Raw genomic sequence first — 27,201 nt, 5'->3', positions numbered from 1 at the left:
TTGCTCACACGGGGTGTGCAATTGTTCAATCAACAATGCTTATGCTATTAAGGATCATTTACTGAAAGGTGCCGCTTATAATCTTTCCCGTTTAGGTTACACACGGTGCCGTTATTGACACGAAACGTGTCAAGCTGTGTTATTGTTTGTACCTGTGCACCGTTACCAATGCCTTATGAACAGACAACTCATTCCACCCATCCTGGAATTGTCTTGTGTTCATGTGGCAGGGTTTTGTTTGTCCCAGAATCTGTTGGAACTGCTTTGACCTGCATTGTTGTGCATCCCTGTTCGTATTGACCAAGGTTGCCCAAGATATCTGCCTATGTGCCAACAGCAGTGCCCGCTGTAAACACAGACACTCGTGCGTCTTGCTTGAAACACACGAGGAATGCATCTCGGCTTGGTCTGTGGAAAAGCTGGCAACCCTATCACACAGGATTCCCATTAAAAGCTCCCAGAGCAAAAATGTATTCCATTGGTCCTGTGATGAGGCTTGGCGGCTTACAACCAGACACACGAGCGCATGCAAGTGCGTATGTCGAACTTCTTTCACACCATACAGTCATCCATCAAGTGTACATCCACGGGCTCCAGCTGTACGCTTACCAACTGTGGCGAAATGTTAACTCCCTCGCCTGATATACAGGTGGTGGGTTTGATCCCGACCCTGACGCCTGTATATTTGGAGTTTTTATGTTCTCCCCGTGGTCACGAGGATTTTTCTCCGGGTCCTACGGGTTTTCCCTCCACATTTACAAACGAGCGATTTAGAGAGTGTGCCTTTTGGCATCTGGTCCAACACCATGTGAGACGAGGCTCTAAGGAAATCTGTCTCGGGCGTGGACCAATCAACTTAAAGGACAGTGCATACATTATCAGAGTTGTTTTTTGTTTGCATTATGACTGCAGGTATTGTGGTCTATACAAACATGACTCCTTGTAAAAAGGTGTCAGTTTTGTTGCCAGATAGAAGGGTAAAAAACCAATTATCATATTTTTTACTGGCAAATGAGGTTCGTTGAGTGATCATTCGTGGCCAGGACACTTCTGAAAAAAAGCTACATAGCTCAGTGGGCCTTACCTGGTAAAATAAAAATGGTTTATAGTTTACATTTTCGGATTCCAACTTAATATCAGGAATAGACATGTTTCAGCAAAGTTGAAGCACTTCTGAAAGAATATTTTCCAATACTGCTGCTGCATGTTCTTCCTTGTGTAGTGACTAACACAGAGATGATAAGACTTGGAGGCACTTCTTTACTTAACAATGACCATCGGGGTTAACACTTTTAATATTTAGTCCGTCTATTATCGGCGACACCGCTTAGTTAGAACAGTTGGTAAGCTGTTCGACTGGCGGCACCCCGAGATGGTAACGAAGATGAGAATGGTGAAAACTACGAGAATGATGAACACGACGAGAAGAACAGTGACGATAGACTTCAGCAGTACGACGGGGATCCAACTCCTAACAACAGCCCCAAGGTCCCCCAAAGGGGCCCCTCTTATACTGTCATCGTGGCCTCCCTCAGCCCCGGCCACTCCCCCTTTCTAAAACATACTAGCGGGTTCCTGGTGGGCCCCTTCTGTGACATTTCCCCTAGATCCCCCTATCGTGTATATCCTGGCCTGCTGACGTCAGAACTGCCGTACGCCGCAGCTCCCCTATGCCACTACATCATCCCCCCCCCCCCCCCCATGAAAAAAAACCAGCCGCCTCGTCTGACAATAATACATGCGCTAATGCAATTTACCTAACAGGGAGGGTTAAACTTCGGGAACTTTTAACTATGAACCCGAACCGCAAGGAAGTGAACAATTTCTGACATCCGTCGGTTTGCCGCAGCCTACGGGCACCGGGAAGGACCCCAAATCAACCAGTAGTCACAGTCCGGCTCGCGTCTGTGGCTACCCGCCAGACGGCGTCGGAACTCAATTGAATGACGTGACGGACAGGGAGCGGTTCATCAGAACAAAGCCACCGGGCCCTCATCTGGAATGGGAATTTTCGTACTGGGGACCGCCGGGACACTACACAAACGGCCTCGGCCCCTCCCGGGAAGAAGATGGCAACCGGTCCCCCACACCCGGTCCGTCCCTCGGAGGTGCCATCGGTGGGTCTCCGGGCATCAGGCGCTGGGATCCTGTGAGGCTGAGGAAGCGGATGTCTGTGGGTCGAAGGAAGTCGAAGGAGAGGAGGGCGATCCGGTGCTGTTCTGGCATCCCCTGGCGATGTGACCCAGCTGGCCGCATTTGAAGCAGGCGGACGTGGACCTCCACGCTGGAAGGGGGTCCCCCTCCCCCTCTCCCGCCGCTCCCCCTCCGGTTGTTGACCCTCGACTCTCCTCTCGCGTGGGCCTTGGACGAACGACGTGCGGGCCCGCTCCGGCTCTAGTGGCGCAGGCTCCGACGCGTCCTCCGGGACCCCCCGCAAAAGCAGCTACCCCGGGCCGCCGCTGAAAGTTGATGTGCGCCTGGAAGCAGCGGGGCCACCTTTAGGGACAGGTCGTCCTCCTCTGTGACGGGGAGAGTGACGCCCAATTCCTGGACCAGCGACAGCAATCTCTCCAACGCTAGGGAATCCAGCGGTCTGCTCCATGCGCTGGTACGCCATGTGGCCCAAGGACAGCAGCGCGCTCTGCGGAAGGCGAGCGGCGTCAAGGCCTCCCCTCACCTCCACAGCACGACCCTGCGGCGCGCGTTGGATGGCGGGTCAAAAATGGCGACTGTTTGCGCGCATGCCCAGTCAGACTCGGGGGTGGCCTCGAACACCACCAGGGAGTCGTCATCTCGCGCCATGGGCAGGGCCCGCAGAGCCTCCGCGTCGGACCACCCGACCAAGGTGCAAGCAGCTTTGATGCGGCACCGAAACGCCGTCCAGTCGCCTCCCGCGGCGACAAACTCGCGGACGGGAGGCAGGTACTTTCATTGGGACAGCGCCTCCGTAGAAGCCGCCGATGGCGAGTCAAATTTGGTGGGAACAATTTCCCGTTCGGACAACAAAATTGGCGGCCGCTGATTGGTACTTAATGGGCATGACATGGGATTGGTTAGAGGCACGGAATTTGAAGGGACTGGAGGAGAAATACCAATGGAAAGAGTGGGAAAGTGGAAGGCGATTGGCTGGAAGGAAAGTTGGTCAAGGAACCTTCGAGAAAAGGGGCTTGAGATATATATACGAGGGGGAAGTGGTAGACCTCAGGACACTTCGAGAACAGGGAATCTTTGAAGATGCGCGTGTCTCGTGCCTGAAGAAATAAAGTCCGACTGTTTAAGACTGTCTGGTTTTACTACACATGGAAGGGTAGCTTCTTATGCACATGATCCACCAACCCTCGCCGCTGTCTCTACAGCGTGGGATGTCAGGCAGCCACGTGCGTAGCCACTACCACCATCACCGCCCCGTCGGTGATCCTGTCTATGCTGAGCCAGAGCAGATATCGGAACCACACAAGGTGGAAAAACGTTTCAAATTCATTTACACAGCTAATAGGAGTGAATAACTTGATGTAACCCCACTATATCACAAGAGTCACCATGGAAGTTACTGCTGCTGGCCACACGATGAGATTAAAAAGCACTTCATGCCACCTCCCATGGTAACGACAAGTGCAATGTCTGGCCTGGAGCTCGTCGACGAATTTGGTGGGAGAGAAGAAACAGGACGAGGTATGTGATGGCGAGAGAGCCGTGAAAGAAAAGAGTGCAGTAGTCCCTCTTAACGTTTTTAATGCCGAAATAACTGTTAAACCGAATGTATGAATTACATGTTAAAAGCATTAATCCGTTCCAAGACGATCGGAAGTTTAACTTTTTCACCCTAAAAACATAGTTTATTGTAACATTGAAACACTCAATATTTCTAAAAACATTAATGCACCTGCATAACATAAACATAGCGTTCGTCACATTTGTAGCGTTCGTCGAAACCACGGGAGTCCCTATTCACACCATACGTAGTCAACCGATGCCATTTAACCGGGGGAGACTACTGCAGTTCAGTGTTGAGCCGCACTTCAAGGGTGGAAGGTGTGGTCGACCTGTGGGAGCGAATTAAAAGTGTGAGAAGAAAAGAGGATGAGAGTGGAGGAGAGAGAAGGAAGAAAAGAGAGGAAGAGAACAGGAGAAGAAAAGGAGATGAGAGAGGAGAGAGGTAGAAGAGGAGAGAGGGGGAGAGGATCCCTCGCGTCCAGCGTTGGTCTGCAGATTAATGAATCCCAACCTCGTCCGGCGGGACCTGCACACTCCAAATCACTGCCAGTGCCGAGGCCACACTTGACACCTTGTGCCAGGGGCTCTCCACGTGGACGCCCTGCAGAGAACTTCTCAATTCCTCTGTCACAAGCAATGCCCAGGCTGGACAGGGGGGGCTGATACCGTCAAGTTTAGAGAGTTCATGGTCACACTTCCACAACCAAATGACCGCTCGGATTCTTTCTGCATTAAGAATCAAACGCTCAAGGTTGACTGCAAGGCACTGACGGAATCTCTGCACAGCATGCAAGAGGCATGCCCGCCCACCCAGTGCGGCATCACCTCCCAGGGCCACTCAAACAGAGGGCGACTCTCGCTCCAGTTTGAAACGTTCTCACCCAGTGGGAAGACAGTATTGGCCCAGATGGGTGGACCAGGCGGTGACTTCCCCCCCACGTGGCTTTGAGAAAGTTATCGCGTAAGCGTCGTGAGGAGTGAATAGGAGCGGCGACACAAATGCATGAGACCGGTCTCATGTTGAGCCAAGTTTGTTTTTACTCCCAAATTCACGGACACGCGACTCCCACACTCAAGCACTACCCTAGACGCAGCACAGCGCAACAAAAGCATTAAAAATACACCAACACTACATTTGACCAACATCAATAAAGAACATTTCTAAGACTACACGCGCCTGCATACACCGGAGCACATTGCACGACTGCACACCATCTGTCTCCCCAGGTGCAGATGAGCAGCGGCTCGCGATCCTTCAACCCCATTAGTCCCCGCGACCCCCACGCCGACCCAGGCGCTACTGGTCAATCCCCTTGGCTACAACCACCACCCCCCCTCCACTACAATCACCCCTGCCATACCCCCGCCCCCCCCCTCCTATGCCCAGTCGTCACGCAGGAAATGGGTTAAAATGTGGCGCAAGCGTGCGTGTGAAGGCTGGGACTCCGCGACGATACTATATGTAGTGGCCCCGATGACTACTGGGAAACTAGAAGCGAACGAGCAACCCACATCCAAGACGTTCACCACTCACCGAAACGCCATCTCTCTCCAGCAATGTCCATCATCGGTCCCCGTACAGTGACCACCGCCGCCGCAGCAGGCTCTCTTTTGCAAGAGGGTCCCTTCTCAGTTGGTTTGTTTGCACGGGTTCATACCTGTAGTGTGGCTCATCAAGTCACCGGGACATCAAAGTCCACGTGAAGTCACACTCGCGTCCTCTATAAAGACATGTGGAAACTACACTTTTCCATAACAGGACCTCATTGGCCAGAGGATTGAGTTAACACACAGCCTCTTCATCGCAAGCCAAACGCTATACCCTCTGCCCGTACTCGACATCTCTGCTTTGGCTTGCACCAATACAGTGGATGGGAAATCCTCTCACCACAATCCCTGCCACAGGACACAACTCCTCTATACTCAGCGGGCTTGAGGCGATGTCGACGTTATCGTCATCCTTTTCTAAGCCTGTATGTATATGTACGTTTAACTTATTTCACACCGTACGTAGCCAACCGTGCTAATCAGAGTAAGAATGTTTGTTATTGCCCACTCTTATGAGTCCAGTCCATCACGAATGTGCATTAATCACACATTGCAGAAGGCTTTCTGAAACACTGTTTTGAGACTGTTGCAGAACTGGCTCCGACTCAGGGATGAATCTCGAACATGAGCTGGCAGTGTGTACCACGTCTTTGGCCGGGAGATCCCAAAACTGCGCTGGCCGTATCACACACAATTTACACGCGGGTACAGCAGCAGGTCACCCCGAGCCGCGAATCGTAGTCAGAGTCGATTTGGGTCTGTTGAAGCTGGTAAGATAGGATGGAGCAGATTGATGAAGACTCTTGAAGACAATTAAGCATAATTTCTACACAATCCTGTATTTAATAGGTAGCCAGTGCAGCTCACCACGTATCACCAACTGGAGTGGCCGCAGACGAACAGCGCTGGCAGAGCCGAAGATGCTCTTGCAGTTGTCTACTCGGCAGATGATGAATGCCTGGACGAGCATCCTGGCAGTCTCCACAGAGCACGATAGACTGTGCGCAGTTGTCGAAGCTGGTAGAAGCAGCGTCTAGTCAGGCGCCTGATGCGATTGGCGAATGTCAGTTCGCTGTCCACAAGGACACCAAGGGATGTTACCTTATTCGACACTGGATGTCACAGCCATGAAGTTGGTGGCACTCCCATAACTATTCTGCAGATGCGCTTCTCCACGCTGAAATTGAAGGACATTATTGCCAGTGTGAAGCAGCCGGGGCGATCAATGTTTGGCCCCAAGGGGAGCGGCATTCTACCAGACGCTGGGAGCCGTTCACACGGCGATGCGAGAGTCGACTCCGGCTCTCGACCCCGGCGCGTCATTGAGCACCGCGGCCCACATCCTCACGCCGAGGCTCCTATCCAGAGCCTCCACAGCTCCTCCTTTTCCTTCTACTGCTCCTCCTCCAGCTGCTCCCACTAGAGTTCACAAACCCAGAGAGCCTGGAGCCACCTCTTCTCCATGAGCTCCAATGGTTCCACACACACCAGCACCAACTTAGAATCAGAATATCTATTTATACTAGAAGAATCCGATGAGTTAAAGCTCTTTTCTTTCACAGACATCGACTCGGTGTCCTCACTCCGTCTCCCGAGCCACTGACTGAGTCTCCTGAAGCCTCTCATTCTCATCTCCCTCCATGTGTTACGTGGAGCAGCCAACTGGGGACCTGGGTGCCCTCGGTTTGTCCGTGGTTTGGGCACCACTCGTGCATCTGCCTAGGAGGGCGGCTTCACGACTTCTGCCGCTGGGTTTGGCTCGATGCCTGGCGGTCCTAGTCACTCTGAGGTCATGGTTTTCAATGTGCACGTTTTCACGCTCTTTATGTTCTATCTTAGAGTATATAGTAGCAGTCCTTTATAACCCGATGAGATACACAAACTGCACATCCTTCATCGTGTCTGCATCCATGCCTCTCTAGGCGCTGAAGGTTTTTAGGTCACAATGCCACCGGTGGTTTTGTAGGAGACTGGTTTCCTCCCACTTCAGAGTAAATTTTTGTAGGTGTTCCCGGTTTCACGCCGCTCAGGAAATAAAGTTTGGACAAGTCAGATGAATGTGAAGCGCTCAGTTCTCGATGCGGGCTCCGCAGCGCCTTCAGCCGGACGCAACACGTCAGCGATTATCCTCCTTTCACGTCGCAGTTTGCTGGGCATCTTTGGCAATTGCTCTGGGCCGATTGCCTCCCCGTCTCCTCGATCATCCCAGCCTCTCCCCATTGCATCGTATTGTCCCTCAAGTTTAAATTGTTCACAAGTCTGCCTTGTTCAGTGGCTCCACACAACTTGAGTGCCTTGCTTTGACTGCACTCCGTCCGACTCCTACATCCGTCAAGAGGGGTCCGATCTCCATCTCTACACTTGTTCACACGCACGACCGAATTAATCCGAAATCTAGAATAAGTTTGTTCACGATTGCAACGTTCAATGGATATTCTCTATCTCAATACAACAGCTCCACCACAGGTGATGCTACGCAATGGAAACTCTACATTGGTGCAAACAATTAACTTTGCGACTCCTGTCACCTCGGGAGACACTCGTGGGTGTTAGAGGTCATGGCACAAGAGGCAGCGAAGCTTCAACTCTTTCATGCCATTGGGCCCACGACGTTCCTCACTGCCTACCTCCCCCGATCCTCACTCCCGGGTTCTTGACCAGGACGTTCTACATCATGATCGCTATTTCATGGTCACTTCTGTTCTACTTCTGTGTAATTGTTTCTATTCACTGATCATGATCTTCAGTCATTTAATTCCACTTTCTTATTGTGGTAAGGAGGATGATGGTTAAGGTGATGGGGAAATTCAATTAGGAATTGTGTTCTTGCTTTTACGCTATATTTAAAAACACAGATTTAGCATTCTGTGTGTTCAATGTAATGGCGCCTTAGATGGCTGATCTATGCCAGCAAGGAGCCAGAGTGATTAAAAATACTAGTTGACGAGATCAATACTTGCTCTCGCCACGTATCTTGCCGATGGTCATAACCCCACCCAGGTCTGGAAATGGGCCGAGGTGAGGTCACAAATGTCTGCAGCCGCCGAGGGCTAAATCCCGGTCCTGGGAAGCCGATCTTGGTAGTCTCAGCCCGGCCGACACTCAGGCCGCAGCGTCTAGTCATTGGCGTGCACCTTCTCGTGCTTCCTCAGGCTGCTGGCCTGGATGAAGGCCTTCTTGCACATGGTGCACTTGAAGGGCTTCTCGCCGGTGTGCGTGCGCTCATGGCTCTTTAGGCACGACAGCTTGCGGAACGTCTTGCCGCACGCGGTGCAGCCGTGCGGCCGCTCGCCCGTGTGGATCATCTCGTGGACCTTGAGGTCGTTGGCCTGGATGAAGGCGCTGCCGCACGCCTCGCACTTGAAGGGCTTCTCACCAGTGTGTGTGCGCTCGTGCACCTTGAGGTAGGATACCTTGCGGAAACCCTTGCCGCACGTGGTGCACTCGTGCGGCCGCTCGCCCGTGTGCATGCGGTGGTGCTTCTTGAGGTCGCTGGCCTGGATGAAGGAGCTGCCGCACACGGAGCACACGTAGGGCTTCTCACCCGTGTGGATCATCTCGTGGCTGCGCAGGTGCGAGTGCTTGCGGAACGTCTTGCCGCACGTCGGGCACTCGTGCGGCCGCTCACCCGTGTGGATCATCTCGTGGAACTTGAGGTCGTTGGGCTGGATGAAGGCGCTGCCGCACACGGAGCACACATAGGGCTTCTCGCCCGTGTGGATGCGCTCGTGGATCTTGAGGTACGACGTCTGCTTGAACGCCTTTCCGCACGTGGCGCACACGTGCGGCTTCTCACCCGTGTGCATGCGCTGGTGCTTGCGCAGGTTGCTGGACTGCGTGAAGGCGCCGCCGCACACGAAGCAAACGTAGGGCTTCTCGCCGGTGTGGATCAGCTCGTGGCTCTTGAGGTGCGACATGCTGCGGAACGCCTTGCCGCACGTGGCGCACTCATGCGGCTTCTCACCCGTGTGGATCAGCTCGTGCAGCTTGAGGTCCTTGGACTGGGTGAAGGCGCTGCCGCATGTCGTGCACTTGTAGGGCTTCTCGCCCGTGTGCGTGCGCTCATGGATCTTGAGGTTAGACGATTGCATGAAGCCCTTGCCGCACGTGGTGCAGATGTGGGTTCGCTCGCCCCGGCGGATGCGCACGGGCGGCGGCGGCCGCGTGTGCTTCCTCATGTGGGTCTGGATCGAGCGCTCGGTGAGGAACTCCTCGAAGCAGATGGGGCACGAGTAGCCCCCGTCCTCGTCGCCGGGGCGCCGCAGAGCCGCCACTGCGAATCATAAACGCTCCGTTAGGACTCTACCTGTATTGGTGGTGGTTGTAATGGTGGATTGGTTAGGGTGGATGATGGTGTCTGGCAAAGAAACAACCCCCTACCTCCTCGGTGGTACCGGACGGTAGCCACCACAGCAGCTAAGAGAGGCTCTGGATGGGTGCGAGGGGCTGGTAACCTCTCCACCTTCAATTGAATTACCACTCACCGAACTAAGCTTGTGCCGGAGGCCCCGTGAGGACAGGCGTCTATGGCGTCTCCTGGTCACACCCCATTTGACAGAGCCAGGAGACCTGCAGTGTTCTACTAAGAGGTGGGGCCTTACCATTAAGCACCTGCTTGGGTATTGTGTCATGAAACACTCAACCCCCTCAACTCCTCATGTAGCTTTAAAGCACTGCGGTGACATCACCGCCACTTAGTGGAAATTGGCGGTTGTTGTTGGTGGTAATGGTGGTGATAGTGACGGTGGTGATAGTGACGGTGGTGATGGTAGTAAAGGTAGTGATGGTGATCATGGTGGTGGTGATGATTTTGTCTGTATTGCGCCATTGGAACTGCCACGAAAATGAACTCAGACAGCCAGGAGAGCCTCAGAACAAGGCGTGAAGGGAGACGGTATCACATAGCTCCTTCCCAAGTCTCTTCTTGGGGTCTCTCGTTTGCCAATCCCAGGCAAGGCCTTGTACCAGCCCGCCCAAGCCGGTGGCCGTGCCACGTGTCGATCGCTCTATTAACTTTACCCTTCGGCGGTGGTGTTTCCTGGTTTACCTGCGTTCTAGCGTCGTCACAAGCCACGAGACCAACTTCGCGGTGCGACCATGGGGAACTGTAGATTTATAAACGGGGGGCTAATGCCAACCAACAACTTCGCGATAACGTTTGGCGATACCCCTTGGGTAAGCTGTGGTTTTCTGGACGTTCGGTGATGCACATGGAAGCAGTGAGAAGGGAGGGAGAGGAGGAGGAGGGGACCAACCCTGGCTCATGTTCTCCATCTTCACCGCCTCCTCAGTGCACTCCCAGCTCCCGCGAGCGTCTGGCAAGGCCTCTATGGCATCGCTGGAAGTGGTGGCATGGATGTCGTCTCCGCCCAGAGCTGGCAAAACCATCAAAACAAAGATTCTACCCATTAGCCCACAGAGACAGTTGGGGCAAGTGTTGCAGCACCTATGAAGGCCAGCATGGCACACGTGTGGGTGGTGTGGACAGTGCCACTGCCGGCCGACTTCGTCTCCTTCATGGCTGAATCGACTTATGGGAGGCCCATTACTGGTTTTGATAAGCACCTCTGGCACAGAAGTCCCTCGGTTAACGTTTTCAATCCTTTCCGTAAAAACTACTGTTCACCAAAATAACTGTCAATCAAATTACCTTGTAAGTTGAAAAATAAGTCAAAATCATTGAGTCTGCACAAGAGAGCTGTTTCCACTGCAAAAACTGAAGATGAAATGCAAAAAAAGCTAGTCAAGGTCTAAAGTCTCAGAGATGGGCATCACTAATTGGCTGAGGGCATGGCCCAGCCCCCTTACGAGCACTCAGATTGGCCAAAATTGGCGCCCGCGTGCATAATGTAAACATACCGTTAATCAAAATGTTAACGTTAGTCAAAACCACAGGGTCCTATGGGAGGCCAAACGTTAACCGAAAAACCATGAACCGATGTCACTGTTAACTGAGGGACTACTGTTTTGGCTGTGAGTGGGAATTGAACTCGGGTCACTGGGTCCATGGCACAGCAGGCAAACCACTGCACCACCACTGTCCACGAACACAAAAGAAAAACACTCATGCACACGCGCACACACAACAGCCGCCAATTCACCACGAAGTGGCGGTGATGTCACCACGGCGCCCGTGCCATGCCAGACCAGGTGTACTCCGAGGCCATGTGGAGTGTCGAAGGCTGACAGGTGACAGGGACAGATCCAGGTGCAATGGGAGATCTGATTGGGATGATTGTCAAAATATTTTTTTTTAACCAGGTAAAGCCCACTAAGCTATGCAGCAGAAGTCACCGGGCCACAAATGACATCTCAACAAAGTGGCTCATCGTGTGGAAATTTCTCGCCGTCAAATACTCTGAACGCATGTTTCTAAATGTGAAGGGAATAACCGGAGGACCCAGATAAAAATCCACATGTCCACGGGTAGAACATGCAAACTCCAAATATACAGCAGGGGTTTGGGCTGGGATCGAACCCACGACCTCCTGCATACCTGGCGAGGTAGTTAACATATCGCCACCGCAGTGCCCCACTCCTCTGCATGTATGGCAAGGCGATGTTGAATAATCCTTGCCAGGACCTTTCCCGGCACAATGAGGAGAAAGATGCCCCAGAAGTTGTTGCAATCAGTGCATTCCCCGTTTTTTATTTAAATGGGGACCATCAGGGCAACATTCAAATCCTGCGGATCTCGTACTGTGGATCACACAGTTGTAACGATGTTACATCGGATGGTGACATCACCACATCACCAAACCACACTGCCCAGGTACAGAAACTTCTCCACTCTCTCCACAACTGCCCGACGCACGCAAACACAAACCTCACGTACACCAACACATGCACACTAACACGCATTAACACACATGCCCACACACACTAATACAATCATGCAAAAACACATGAACGACGACAAAGACCACCCGTATAGCCTTAATAGATTACAGGATTAAGTGCTGTTAGCAAGCACTTATGAAGGCCGGCACGGGACACGAGGGAGTTGGTGGGGAGTCCCATGGCCGTCTGCCTTTGCCTTTCAAGTACCAATATTTACACACTGCACCAGGTACTCATTTGAGGCTGAGTCGACCTAGGCGAGACCCAGGTCCAGTTCAGATAATTGTCACCGATGTTGACCGTGGGCAGGAATTGAACCTAGGTGGCCAGGTTCATAGCGCAGCTCACTAAATGCTGCACTACCACAATAACACACATCCCACACTACCACACACACATGCACATAGCAGCCGCCATTTGCCACTAAGTGGCGGCGATGTTACCACGGCACTTGTGTCAGGCTATGTGCACGTGAAGTGTTGAACGCCCGCTGACAGGTCACAGGACAGACCCATGTGCCATGGGTTGACTGAGATAACTGGATGCACCACCTGTGCTCCCTACTGTGCTAACTTGCTGTGTTTTAGCCGCCTGACAATTCTATTGTTGTTGTGAGCATCGCTCCTCTGCACTCTGCTGTTGCTGAAGGGCGTCTGGCTACAATTGCCCAGGAGCATTCTTCACGAGCCTCCTCACAGAGGCTGATACCTTGACACCGCTGGTACCAGATATTGGAAAGTCCACTCAGCTTCATATTCTCTCGTACCACATCACTTCAGCTTTTCTCTAGCCCGTGCCGCGCCCGTTTAGACCCTTCTATCCGGTCGAACAAAAGCTGTTTGGGGGCATGTGGTGGGTGGGCATGCGTACTGCCGCACGTACACTAAGACACAGACAAACGCCTCCATACACTATGGTGCTGGGACACAGTGTGGCACTGTTTGCGGAAGTCACACAAACCTAGATCACTCCTCTCGGTGAGACGCTGCTGTTAAAGTGAAGTTCCACCAAGCGCCAACAGACCGTGGAGGGGTCTGGGCCTCACAGCACTGGGGGAGTCGCAGGCCAGAGGTCGCAAACGGGTTTTGATTCCTTACCCGTACCCGGCCGCACCAGGGTCGCAAATGGGTACCCGTACCCGGCCGGGTACGGGTATCCGTTCCCTACCCGTACCCTACCCGAAATGAGTGACAAACGGTTACTCACCAGTGACTCATGGCCTACCCGTACCCGGCCGCACCAGGGTTGCAAACGGCTACCCATACCCGGCCGGGTACGGGTACCCAGGTATCGGGTAGGGTACGGGTATCGGGTACCCGGTTGCGACCTCTGTCGCAGGCTCTGCGTTATGGCAATTTGGGTTTTGGGAGTTTTGTAATATTTTAAAAACGAGCGACAAAAATACTTCCGGCGCAAAGCAGATCGCAAAACTCTGGTTTCCCCCTTCAAAAACACTGCATGGAAATATAATTCTAGAGCAGTGCGAAGCGGGGAAACCCTCCAGAAACAGAGGCGATGTCACGCGTGGTTACTGGGAAGGGAACCCAGGGGAGACGCTCGGCCAGAAGCGGATGTGGGAGTTGAGCATCACGTGGACTGGATCCCAAGTGATCGCAACTCTCATGGCCGGACTTGCGTAGTGGATCCTAGTGGTGCAAGTTTGGTGCGGAGACCTCGTGGTGCGACTCATAAATGTTAAGAGGGAGGTTAAAAGCAGCGGAGACATGATTTGTACGTGTGTGAAAGCTAGGGACGCAATGGCCACGAGATGTTAACTACCTCACCTGGTATACAATAGATCGTGGGTTCGATCCCAATCCTGATGCCGTAAACTCGGAATTTGCATGTCTCTCTCTCTCTCTCCCCATGGATTTTTCTCTGGGTCCTTCGGTTTTTCCCTCCACATTTAGAAACGTGCGTGTATTTGGCTGCTATACATTTCCACGTGAGATAAGCCCCTGCATTGAGCTATCAGATGTGGGATGGTCGCTTCTGAAAACAAGCTGTATAGCTCAGTGAGCTTTACCTGGTAAGATAAAAATAGTTTGTAGTTTTATGTTGAACTTCCTTGGCACCGAATGTAGCCAACCATGCTAATCGGAGGTGGGCGGGGGGGGGACAACAAACTAAACACAGTTGAACCCGTAGGCTTTCGCAACCAATAGTATTCATAAGAGGTTTTTGCGTTAGATCACGTAAATGCGTCGTGAAACCCGCCACAGCCAATGAGTAAGGCTCGTCACGTAAACAAAACGTGCCAATTCATTACTAGTTCAGTACACCGGTGTGATCAGGAGTAAACCCACTAAAACATTTACAATTCGAGTACCGTGACGTTTTCGCGGTAATTACAACTCGGCCTCATCAGGCGACGGCCACAGTTTTGGAGAAATCCTCCTCCTGTTTCTGTCTCAGAGGGAGTAAATGTGATGCCGTCACTTGTGAGCCAATCAGGTGCCAATACCAGAGGGGGTGGGGGGAGGTGATGGATATCCATTATTCAAAACTAAACACATCAGCAAAAAGCAGTAGCGGCTGTAAAGAGATGAGTCTGAGTGCAGGGAGGGGAGTCACCCACTAGCGAAAGCCCCCGTGAGGGGTGGGCGCACCCCGGGGCTTCCCAGCCACTGGCAAATGAGCGTCCCCGCCTCCTCCTCTTGCTGTTCCTGCTGCTGCTGCTCCACCTCCTCCTCGCACTTGATGAGGGCGCCGTGCGCCTGCAACTCCAACCCTGACATCTCAGCGGGTGTCTCGAGGACGTGCAGCACCTGGGGAGGGTGTGGGGTTCAAATGTCCACATGTAACCACACGCGGCAATCACACATAACCTACAAGCCACATGGGGCGATCACCACACAGCCTACAAGCCACATGGGGTGATCACCACACAGCCTACAAGCCACACGGGGTGATCACCACACAACCTACAAGCCACACGGGGTGATCACCACACAGCCTACAAGCCACACAGGGTGATCACCACACAACCTACAAGCCACATGGGGTGATCACCACACAGCCTACAAGCCACACAGGGTGATCACCACACAACCTACAAGCCACACGGGGTGATCACCACCTAACCTACAAGCCACACGGGGCGATCACCACACACAGCCACACGGGGCGATCACCACACACAACCACACGGTGATGATAGTTATGATGATGATGGTGGTGGTGATTATAGTGATGGTGGTGGTGGTGATGATAGTGATGATGATGGTGGTGGTTGTAATGATGATAGTGATGATGGTGGTGGTGATGATGATAGTGATGATGGTGGTGGTGGTGATGATGATAGTGATGATGGTGGTGGTGGTGATGATGATAGTGATGATGGTGGTGGTGGTGGTGATGATGATAGTGATGATGGTGGTGGTGGTGATGATCATAGTGATGATGGTGGTGGTGGTGATGATGATAGTGATGATAGTGATGATGGTGGTGGTGGTGATGATGATAGTGATGATAGTGATGATGGTGGTGGTGGTGATGATGATAGTGATGATGTTGGTGGTGGTGGTGGTGGTGATGATGATAGTGATGATGGTGGTGGTGATGATGATAGTGATGATGGTGGTGGTTGTAATGATGATAGTGATGATGGTGGTGGTGATGATGATAGTGATGATGGTGGTGGTGGTGATGATGATAGTGATGATGGTGGTGGTGGTGATGATGATAGTGATGATGGTGGTGGTGGTGATGATGATAGTGATGATGGTGGTGGTGGTGATGATCATAGTGATGATGGTGGTGGTGGTGATGATGATAGTGATGATAGTGATGATGGTGGTGGTGGTGATGATGATAGTGATGATAGTGATGATGGTGGTGGTGGTGATGATGATAGTGATGATGGTGGTGGTGGTGGTGGTGATGATGATAGTGATGATGGTGGTGGTGGTGGTGATGATGATAGTGATGATGGTGGTGGTGATGATGATAGTGATGATGGTGGTGGTGATGATGATAGTGATGATGGTGGTGGTGGTGGTGGTGATGATGATAGTGATGATGGTGGTGGTGGTGATGATGATAGTGATGATGGTGGTGGTGGTGGTGATGATGATAGTGATGATGGTGGTGGTGGTGGTGATGATGATAGTGATGAAGGTGGTGGTGGTGATGATAGTGATGATGGTGGTGGTGGTGATGATGATAGTGATGATGGTGGTGGTGGTGGTGGTGGTGATGATAGTGATGATGGTGGTGGTGGTGGTGGTGATGATGATAGTGATGATGGTGGTGGTGGTGATGATGATAGTGATGATGGTGGTGGTGGTGATGATGATAGTGATGATGGTGGTGGTGGTGATGATGATAGTGATGATGGTGGTGGTGGTGGTGATGATGATAGTGATGATGGTGGTGGTGGTGGTGATGATGATAGTGATGATGGTGGTGGTGGTGATGATGATAGTGATGATGGTGGTGGTGGTGGTGGTGATGATGATAGTGATGATGGTGGTGGTGGTGGTGGTGGTGGTGATGATGATAGTGATGATGGTGGTGGTGGTGATGATGATAGTGATGATGGTGGTGGTGGTGATGATGATAGTGATGATGGTGGTGGTGGTGGTGATGATGATAGTGATGATGGTGGTGGTGGTGGTGATGATGATAGTGATGATGGTGGTGGTGGTGATGATGATAGTGATGATGGTGGTGGTGGTGATGATGATAGTGATGATGGTGGTGATGATGATAGTGATGATGGTGGTGGTGGTGATGATGATAGTGATGATGGTGGTGGTGGTGATGATGATAGTGATGATGGTGGTGATGATGATAGTGATGATGGTGGTGATGATGATGATAGTGATGGTGGTGGTGGTGATGATAGTAATGATGATGGTGGTGGTGGTGATGATAGTAATGATGATGGTGGTGGTGGTGATGATAGTGATGATGGTGGTGGTGATGATAGTAATGATGGTGGTGGTGGTGATGATAGTAATGATGGTGGTGGTGGTGATGATAGTGATGATGATGGTGATGACAGTGAGGATGATGGTGGTGGTGATGATAGTGATGATGGTGGTGATGATAGTGATGATAGTGGTGGTGATGATAGTGATGGTGGTGGTGATGATAGTGATAACGATGGTGTTGGTGATGATATTGACGATGGTGTTGGTGATGATAGTGATGATGATGGTGGTGGTGATGATAGTGATGATGGTGGTGGTGGTGATGATAGTGATGATTGTGGTGGTGGTGGTGGTGGTGGTGATGGTGATAGTGATGATGGTGGTGGTGGTGATGATAGTGATGATGGTGTTGGTGGTGATAGTGGTGATGATGGTGGTGGTGATGATAGCAATGATGATGATGAAAGTGATGATGGTGGTGGTGATAGTGATGATGGTGGTGGTGATGATAGTGATGATGATGATGGTGATAATGGTAGTGATGAAGATGGTGGAAATGGTAGTGATGAAGATGGTGGTAATGGTAGTGATGAAGATGGTGGTAATGGTAGTGATGATGATGGTGGTGGTGGTGATAGTGATGATGGTGGTGGTGATAGTGATTATGGTGGTGGTGATGATAGTGATGATGGTGGTGGTGATGATAGTGATGATGGTGGTGGTGATAGTGATGATGGTGATGGTGGTGGTGGTGATGATGATAGTGATGATGGTGGTGGTGGTGATGATGATAGTGATGATGGTGGTGATGATGATAGTGATGATGGTGGTGGTGGTGATGATAGTGATGATGGTGGTGGTGGTGATGATAGTGATGATGATGGTGATGACAGTGAGGATGATGGTGGTGGTGATGATAGTGATGATGGTGGTGATGATGATAGTGATGATGGTGGTGATGATGATGATGATGATAGTGATGGTGGTGGTGGTGATGATAGTAATGATGATGGTGGTGGTGGTGATGATAGTAATGATGATGGTGGTGGTGATGATAGTGATGATGGTGGTGGTGGTGGTGATGATAGTGATGATGGTGGTGGTGATGATAGTAATGATGGTGGTGGTGGTGGTGATGATAGTAATGATGGTGGTGGTGGTGATGATAGTGATGATGATGGTGATGACAGTGAGGATGATGGTGGTGGTGATGATAGTGATGATGGTGGTGATGATAGTGATGATAGTGGTGGTGATGATAGTGATGGTGGTGGTGATGATAGTGATAACGATGGTGTTGGTGATGATATTGACGATGGTGTTGGTGATGATAGTGATGATGATGGTGGTGGTGATGATAGTGATGATGGTGGTGATGATAGTGATGATTGTGGTGGTGGTGGTGATGGTGATAGTGATGATGGTGGTGGTGGTGGTGATGATAGTGATGATGGTGTTGGTGGTGATAGTGATGATGGTGGTGGTGATGATAGCAATGGTGATGATGAAAGTGATGATGGTGGTGGTGATAGTGATGATGGTGGTGGTGATGATAGTGATGATGATGATGGTGATAATGGTAGTGATGAAGATGGTGGAAATGGTAGTGATGAAGATGGTGGTAATGGTAGTGATGAAGATGGTGGTAATGGTAGTGATGATGATGGTGGTGGTGATAGTGATGATGGTGGTGGTGATAGTGATTATGGTGGTGGTGATGATAGTGATGATGGTGGTGGTGATGATAGTGATGATGGTGGTGGTGATAGTGATGATGGTGATGGTGGTGATAGTAATGATGATGGTGGTGATAGTGATGATGATGGTGGTGATAGTGATGATGATGGTGGTGGTGATAGTGATAGTGATGATGATGGTGATAGTGATGATGATGGTGGTGATGGTAGTGATGAAGATGGTGGAAATGGTAGTGATGAAGATGGTGGTAATGGTAGTGATGAAGATGGTGGTAATGGTAGTGATGAAGATGGTGGTAATGGTAGTGATGAAGATGGTGGTAATGGTAGTGATGAAGATGGTGGTAATGGTAGTGATGAAGATGGTGGTAATGGTAGCGATGAAGATGGTGGTAATGGTAGTGATGATGATGGTGGTGGTGGTGATGATAGTGATGGTGGTGGTGATGATAGTGATGATGGTGGTGGTGATGATAGTGATGATGGTGGTGGTGATGATAGTGATGATGGTGGTGGTGATGATAGTGATGATGGTGGTGGTTGCAATTATGGTGGTGATGATGGTGATGATGGTAATGGTGGTGATGATGGTAATGGTGGTGATGGTGATAATGGTGGTGATGGTGGTAATGGTGATGATGGTGGTAATGGTGGTGACGATGGTGTTGGCGATGGTGGTGACGATGGTGGTGGCGATGATGACGGTTGCGACGATGGTGGTAATGGTGGTGGTGATGGTGAGGATTGTGGTAATGATGGTCACAATCATGGTGGTGGTGATTATGGTGGTTGTGATGGTGGTAATGGTGAAGGTGATGATCGTGGTAATAGTGATGATGATGATGGTAATGATGATGGTAATGGTGGTGATGATGTTGGTGATGATGGTCGTGGTGGTAATGGTAGTGGTGGTGGTCGTGGTGATAGTGATGATAGTGGCGATGATCATAGTGATGATGGTAATGGTGGTGATGATGATCGTGGTGGTAATGGTAGTGGTGGTGGTCGTGGTGATAGTGATGATAGTGGCGATGATCATAGTGATGATGGTAATGGTGGTGATGATGATGGTGGTGGTAATGGTAGTGATGATGATGGTGGTGGTGATAGTGATGATGGTGGTGGTGATAGTGATTATGGTGGTGGTGATGATAGTGATGATGGTGGTGGTGATGATAGTGATGATGGTGGTGGTGATAGTGATGATGGTGATGGTGATAGTGATGATGGTGATGGTGGTGATAGTAATGATGATGGTGGTGATAGTGATGATGATGGTGGTGATAGTGATGATGATGGTGGTGGTGATAGTGATAGCGATGATGATGGTGATAGTGATGATGATGGTGGTGATGGTAGTGATGAAGATGGTGGAAATGGTAGTGATGAAGATGGTGGTAATGGTAGTGATGAAGATGGTGGTAATGGTAGTGATGAAGATGGTGGTAATGGTAGTGATGAAGATGGTGGTAATGGTAGTGATGAAGATGGTGGTAATGGTAGTGATGATGATGGTGGTGGTGGTGATGATAGTGATGGTGGTGGTGATGATAGTGATGATGGTGGTGGTGATGATAGTGATGATGGTGGTGGTGATGATAGTGATGATGGTGGTGGTGATGATAGTGATGATGGTGGTGGTTGCAATTATGGTGGTGATGATGGTGATGATGGTAATGGTGGTGATGATGGTAATGGTGGTGATGGTGGTAATGGTGATGATGGTGGTAATGGTGGTGACGATGGTGTTGGCGATGGTGGTGACGATGGTGGTGGCGATGATGACGGTTGCGACGATGGTGGTAATGGTGGTGGTGATGGTGAGGATTGTGGTAATGATGGTCACAATCATGGTGGTGGTGATTATGGTGGTTGTGATGGTGGTAATGGTGAAGGTGATGATCGTGGTAATAGTGATGATGATGATGGTAATGATGATGGTAATGGTGGTGATGATGTTGGTGATGATGGTCGTGGTGGTAATGGTAGTGGTGGTGGTCGTGGTGATAGTGATGATAGTGGCGATGATCATAGTGATGATGGTAATGGTGGTGATGATGATCGTGGTGGTAATGGTAGTGGTGGTGGTCGTGGTGATAGTGATGATAGTGGCGATGATCATAGTGATGATGGTAATGGTGGTGATGATGATGGTGGTGGTAATGGTAGTGATGATGATGGTGGTGGTGATAGTGATGATGGTGGTGGTGATAGTGATTATGGTGGTGGTGATGATAGTGATGATGGTGGTGGTGATGATAGTGATGATGGTGGTGGTGATAGTGATGATGGTGATGGTGATAGTGATGATGGTGATGGTGGTGATAGTAATGATGATGGTGGTGATAGTGATGATGATGGTGGTGATAGTGATGATGATGGTGGTGGTGATAGTGATAGTGATGATGATGGTGATAGTGATGATGATGGTGGTGATGGTAGTGATGAAGATGGTGGAAATGGTAGTGATGAAGATGGTGGTAATGGTAGTGATGAAGATGGTGGTAATGGTAGTGATGAAGATGGTGGTAATGGTAGTGATGAAGATGGTGGTAATGGTAGTGATGAAGATGGTGGTAATGGTAGTGATGATGATGGTGGTGGTGGTGATGATAGTGATGGTGGTGGTGATGATAGTGATGATGGTGGTGGTGATGATAGTGATGATGGTGGTGGTGATGATAGTGATGATGGTGGTGGTGATGATAGTGATGATGGTGGTGGTTGCAATTATGGTGGTGATGATGGTGATGATGGTAATGGTGGTGATGATGGTAATGGTGGTGATGGTGGTAATGGTGATGATGGTGGTAATGGTGGTGACGATGGTGTTGGCGATGGTGGTGACGATGGTGGTGGCGATGATGACGGTTGCGACGATGGTGGTAATGGTGGTGGTGATGGTGAGGATTGTGGTAATGATGGTCACAATCATGGTGGTGGTGATTATGGTGGTTGTGATGGTGGTAATGGTGAAGGTGATGATCGTGGTAATAGTGATGATGATGATGGTAATGATGATGGTAATGGTGGTGATGATGTTGGTGATGATGATCGTGGTGGTAATGGTAGTGGTGGTGGTCGTGGTGATAGTGATGATAGTGGCGATGATCATAGTGATGATGGTAATGGTGGTGATGATGATGGTGGTGGTAATGGTAGTGATGGTGATGGTAGTGATGATTATGATGGTGGTGGTTGTAGTGATAATATGATGGTGGTGGGTGATGGCAGTGATGATGATGGTGGTGATGGCAGTGATGATAGTGGTGATGGTAGTGATGATGGTGGTGATGGTAGTGATGATGGTGGTGATGGTACTGATGGTGGTGAAGGTACTGATGATGGTGGTGGTGGTGATGGTAGTGATGGTGATGATGATAATGATGGTGGTGATGGTACTGATGATGGTGGTGATGGTAGTTATGATAATGGTGGTGGTGATGGTAGTGATGATGATGGTGGTGATGGTAGTGATGATGGTGGTGATAGTGATGACGATGGTGGTGATAGTGATGATGATGGTGGTGGTGATGGTAGTGATGATGATGGTGGGGGTGATGGTAGTGATGATGATGGTGGTGGTGATGGTAGTCATGATAATGGTGGTGGTGATGGTAGTCATGATAATGGTGGTGGTGATGATAATGATGTTGGTGGTGATGATAATGATGATGGTGTTGGTGGTGAAAGTGATGATGGTGTTGGTGGTGAAAGTGATGATGGTGTTGGTGGTGAAAGTGATGATGGTGGTGGTGAAAGTGATGATGGTGGTGGTGATAGTGATGATGGTGGTGATGAAAGTGATGATGGTGGTGGTGATGAAAGTGATGATGGTGGTGGTGATGAAAGTGATGATGGTGGTGGTGATGGTAGTGATGATGGTGGTGGTGAAAGTGATGATGGTGATGGTGATGAAAGTGATGATGGTGGTGGTGATGGTAGTGATGATGGTGATGATGATGGTGGTGGTGATGGTAGTGATGATGATGGTGGTGGTAGTTATGATAATGGTGGTGATGATGATGATGGTGGTGAAAGTGATGATGGTGGTGGTGAAAGTGATGATGGTGGTGGTGATAAAAGTGATGGTGGTGGTGATGAAAGTGATGATGGTGGTGGTGATGGTAGTGATGATGGTGGTGGTGATGATAGTGATGATGGTGGTGATGGTAGTGATGATGGTAGTGATGATGGTAGTGATGATGGTGGTGATGGTAGTGATGATGGTGGTGATGGTAGTGATGATGGTGGTGATGGTAGTGATGATGGTGGTGATGGTAGTGATGATGGTAGTGATGATGGTGGTGGTAGTGATGATGGTAGTGATGATGATGGTGGTAATAGTGATGGTGGTGATGATGATGGTGGTGATAGTGATGGTGGTGATAGTGATGATGGTGGTGGTGATGGTAGTCATGATAATGGTGGTGGTAATGATAATGATGTTGGTGGTGAAAGTGATGATGGTGGTGGTGATGAAAGTGATGATTGTGGTGGTGGTGATGGTAGTGATGATGATGGTATTGATGATGGTGTTGGTGGTGATTGTGGTGGTGATGATAGTGATGAAAGTGATGGTGTTGATAGTGGTGATGATAGTGATGATGTTGGTTGTGATGATGGGTGGTGATGATAGTGATGATGGGTGGTGATGATAGTGATGGTTGTGATGATAGTGATGGTTGTGATGGGTGGTGATGATTGTGCCACACAAGCGCACACGCGAGGCGAGGCTCCCCCAGTTGAACATCGCGGCAACGGAGGAAACGAACGAGGTCGCGATTCCCAACGCACCCAGTCGCCATACCTGTGGCCCCCTCCTCCTCCTGGCCCCCTCCTCTTCCTGGCCTCCTCCTCGTCGCCTCTTCGCCGTCGTCGCTCGCAACGCGGCCTCGCAGTTTCACTCCCGCGCGGCAGATTCCAGCCCCAGGGTCCGCGGTGAATATCAGAGGCCGAATCGCTGAGTTGAATTGTAAGGGGTCCGCGGTGAATATCAGAGGCCGACTCGCCGAGTTCAATGGTAAGGGGTCCGCGGTGAATATCAGAGGCCGACTCGCCGAGTTGAATTGCAAGGGGTCCGCGGTGAAACTCAGCTTCAGCCAGTTTTGCGGGCTAGGGGGCGCGGTGAATCTCAGCGTGTGGCTTGCAGATTTGAGTGCTAGGGACCGCGGTGAAACTCTGCTTCAGACAGTTTTCCGGGCTAGGGTGCGCGGTGAATCTCAGCGTGTGGCTCGCAGATTTGAGTGCTAGGGTCCGCGGTGAAACTCAGCTTCAGACAGTTTTGCGGGCTAGGGTGCGCGGTGAATCTCAGCGTGTGGCTAGCGGATTTGAATGCTAGGGTCCGCGGTGAAACTCAGCTTCAGACAGTTTTGCGGGCTAGGGTGCGCGGTGAATCTCAGCGTGTGGCTCGCGGATTTGAGTGCTAGGGTCCGCGGTGAAACTCAGCTCCTCGGTGGTTTGTTTTCGTACTCTTAGGTTTTTTCGGCAAAGTCACGTAGGTAAAAAAATATAAATAATAATATAAATAAAATAATAAATATAATTTCTATTAATTTTTATTTTTTTACCGACGTGACTTAACCAAAAAAACCTAACAGTATGAATCCTTGCAGTCACGAAAGCTTCAATTCTAGAATTAGTTTGTTTTCGTCTTTCAAGAACCCAGAATCCATTCAGTGGGAATATCAAGAGGGGGACGACATGCAACGTGGACCGGGCCAGACGTGAGGCACCCTCAAAATGATGGGCATCCAGGCTTGCCACCCTGACTATGAAACTACTCAACCAAATCTTCTTGGTTCTTTCGGTAAAGTCACGTAGAAGGGAAATAATAAAAATAATACAAATAAAACATAATAAAATGGTAATATTATATTATTTTATTATGTTTATTTTATTGTATTATTTCCCTTCTACGTGACTTTACCGAAAGAACCAAGAAGATGAATCCCTGCAGTCACGAAAGCTTTAAATCGATACTCAACCAAACTCGAAGTAAAATTTCGATTTAAAGCTTTCGTGACTGCAGGGATTCATCTTCTTGGTTCTTTCGGTAAAGTCACGTAGAATGGAGAATTATATTATTTTATTGTATTTTAGAAATATTTTATTGTTTTATTTTTTATTATTTTATTACTTCCATTCTACGTGACTTTACCGAAAGAACCAAGAAGACAAACTCGAAGTTTTAATATTTTACCAGCTAAGGCCCCCCAACTGAGCCACATGGCGCCTTCCCAGGATCGGCCTGGCGAGCGCAACTTTGTAGCAGCTCAATCAAGTGGCTCATCGTGAGGCTCGCGGTCAGAGAGACGCGCTCGGAGCACCGCCTCAAGCCCGGGCCGCGCTCTCTGGAGAAAGCGCAGTCGAAAGCCCAAAACCCACCGACTCGCGCTAGCAGACACCTCGTTTTGATTTAAAGCTTTCGTGACTGCAGGGATTCATATTTCTTGGTTCTTTCGGTGAAGTCACGTAGAAGGGAAATAAAAAATAATTGTTTTATATTTATAAAATAAAAATGATTTTTGATATTTATAAAATAATAAAATGTATAGATTTATATTTATAAAATAATAAAATATTGTTATATATTTTTTTAATAAATAAATAGCTTTATTTGTATTATTTTATTATTTCCATTCTACGTGACTTTACCGAAAGAACCAAGAAGATGAATCCCTGCAGTCACGAAAGATTTAAATCGAAATTGTTTGATACTTATAAAATAAGAATTCTATTGTTTTATTATTTTATTATTTCCCTTCTACGTGACTTTACCGAAAGAACCAAGAATATAGACACCTCGTTGTTTCACATCTCAGGCAACACACATAAATAATCACCAAAACAACCGCGCGCGGGGTTAAGCGGCCTCTCGACTCCTGGGATCCGGTGCAGTGAAGTGACTGCAAATGCCTGGGAACTTGCAACCTCCCTACTCGGACAGGTCACATAAATGTGGAGGCCCTGGGAGGTTCCTCAACAACAGCACGTGGCAGATGCAGGGCACGAACCACCGCATGGATACTGTGGTGGCCGGGAGTAGCCGAAATGCCACTCTGTCTAAACTCTAAAACACTGAACTTGACGATGCAATTCCTGTAACCACTCCCGTGTCACACTGCCCCAGGACTCTGTCTGAATGACTAAAACTACCTGAGAATAACGTGTATCAAGCACTCTGTCTCTGCCTGAAAAAATATACATGATCACATTAACCGGTGCTTTAGCTTTAAAATGAACCTCCTCTGAAATCACTTGACCAAGGCACACCTGTTGACATTTAGAAAACACACTCTTAGGTTTTTTCGGTAAAGTCACGTAGGTAAAAAAAAAATAATTAATAAAAGTAAAATAAAACAAATTAAAAAATTCACGACGTTTCGGAAGCAACACAAGCATCCGTCTTCGGGTGGAACCGACAATTTCATGAGAGCCCACAATGAAATTGTCTTTTCCGAGACCAAGGTGCTCTGCAAACCTACTGGCTACCATCAAAGGTTTATACACGAAGCCATACAAATATACAAACACAGACATAATTTCAACCGTGATGAGGGTTAAAAACTGAGTAATCATTGCAAAGATGTGATTAACCATGCAAAAAAGATGTAACTACACTTATTTGGACCATCTTATTTGACAGACAACTATTACAGGTCATTGATAGACAGCCAGTTTGTTGTTTTACCAGTTTTAGTTTTTTTACTTGCTTTTCTTTTTTCACACTTTTGTCATGTTTGCCATGTGTTAGTTACAACCCGCACCTCTCCATAACAAAGGCTCAGTCCTTTGTTATGCAGTCTACTCTTGGTCTTAAGCCTCACCTTACCATATTAATAAAAAAGTGTGCCGTTCCTGGCCCTTCCCCCCTCAACCATTATATATACGGGGTAGTATTTCTTGTGATCTCTCATTTACTTGATACAGCTGTCGTGGCTATGACGGTTCCACCTGAAGACGGAGGCTTGTGTTGCTTCCGAAACGTCGTGAATTTTTTAATTTGTTTTATTTTACTTTTATTAATTTAAAATGTTTTACCTACGTGACTTTACCGAAAAAACCTAAGAGTATGATTCCTTGCAGTCACGAAAGCTTCAAATCTAGAATTTAGAAAACACCCCGACCAGTGAACCAATTCGCCTGAAGCCTGCAATATCAACACTGTAAACTAGCTCTCTGCCCTGAACTCTGCGATAACATTTGTAAACGTATTTAAGGCTCACGTGTGCCCACCTTCGTAATGACATTAAGGTGATATCAACTGGGATGTGTTTAGGGGTAACTGAAATTCAGCCCTTTAGCTAGAACCAATTTTAGGCTGTCGGAAATTAGACCGTTACTCTGATAACAATCTTGTCAAAGTCTAACTTTTTAACGTGTGGATCTGGCTTCTTGGAAAGGAGGTTGAACTTGGAAATCAGGTTATCTTTGCATTTAGCTGACATTGAGGCGGCTGAAGAGGCTGTCATGTTATCTACATGTTCCCAATCAGGTGTAGACATTTTTTCGTCAATGTTAAA

General features: G+C 49.2%; 1 protein-coding gene across 3 annotated transcripts; it reads right to left on the bottom strand.

Moving 5' to 3' along the window:
* Window positions 1-5,065: 5,065 nt before the first annotated feature.
* LOC144953096 (uncharacterized) lies at window positions 5,066-23,649 on the bottom strand. 3 transcript variants are annotated; one of them, XM_078883626.1, is made up of 4 exons: window positions 23,474-23,649; window positions 14,681-14,870; window positions 10,518-10,637; window positions 5,066-9,535 (listed from the first exon to the last, which is right to left on the bottom strand). In XM_078883626.1, exons 2-4 carry the CDS (start codon window positions 14,838-14,840, stop codon window positions 8,379-8,381), a joined length of 1,437 nt encoding a protein of 478 aa, XP_078739752.1. In that variant the 5' UTR covers window positions 14,841-14,870; window positions 23,474-23,649; the 3' UTR covers window positions 5,066-8,378. The 3 variants fall into 3 exon arrangements, with proteins under 3 accessions (XP_078739752.1, XP_078739751.1, XP_078739750.1); XM_078883625.1 differs by having other exon boundaries at window positions 23,487-23,634; XM_078883624.1 differs by lacking the exon at window positions 23,474-23,649 and adding an exon at window positions 23,400-23,462.
* Between the last annotated feature and the right edge of the window lie 3,552 nt (window positions 23,650-27,201).

Source organism: Lampetra fluviatilis, chromosome 72 (assembly GCF_964198595.1).
Source record: "Lampetra fluviatilis chromosome 72, kcLamFluv1.1, whole genome shotgun sequence".
NCBI lineage: Eukaryota > Metazoa > Chordata > Hyperoartia > Petromyzontiformes > Petromyzontidae > Lampetra > Lampetra fluviatilis.
The sequence above is the reverse complement of the archived record's forward strand: the minus strand, read 5'-3'. Positions and strand labels throughout refer to the sequence as shown.

Coding starts and splice junctions, on each gene's coding strand:
- LOC144953096 (XM_078883624.1), bottom strand. CDS start 23,429: ATGTTCAACTGGGGGAGCCTCGCCTCGCGT. Junction 14,871..23,399: donor GGGGGAGCCTCGCCTCGCGT/GTGCGCTTGTGT, acceptor CACCCTCCCCAG/GTGCTGCACGTCCTCGAGAC. Junction 10,638..14,680: donor CCTCACGGGGGCTTTCGCTA/GTGGGTGACTCC, acceptor TGGTTTTGCCAG/CTCTGGGCGGAGACGACATC.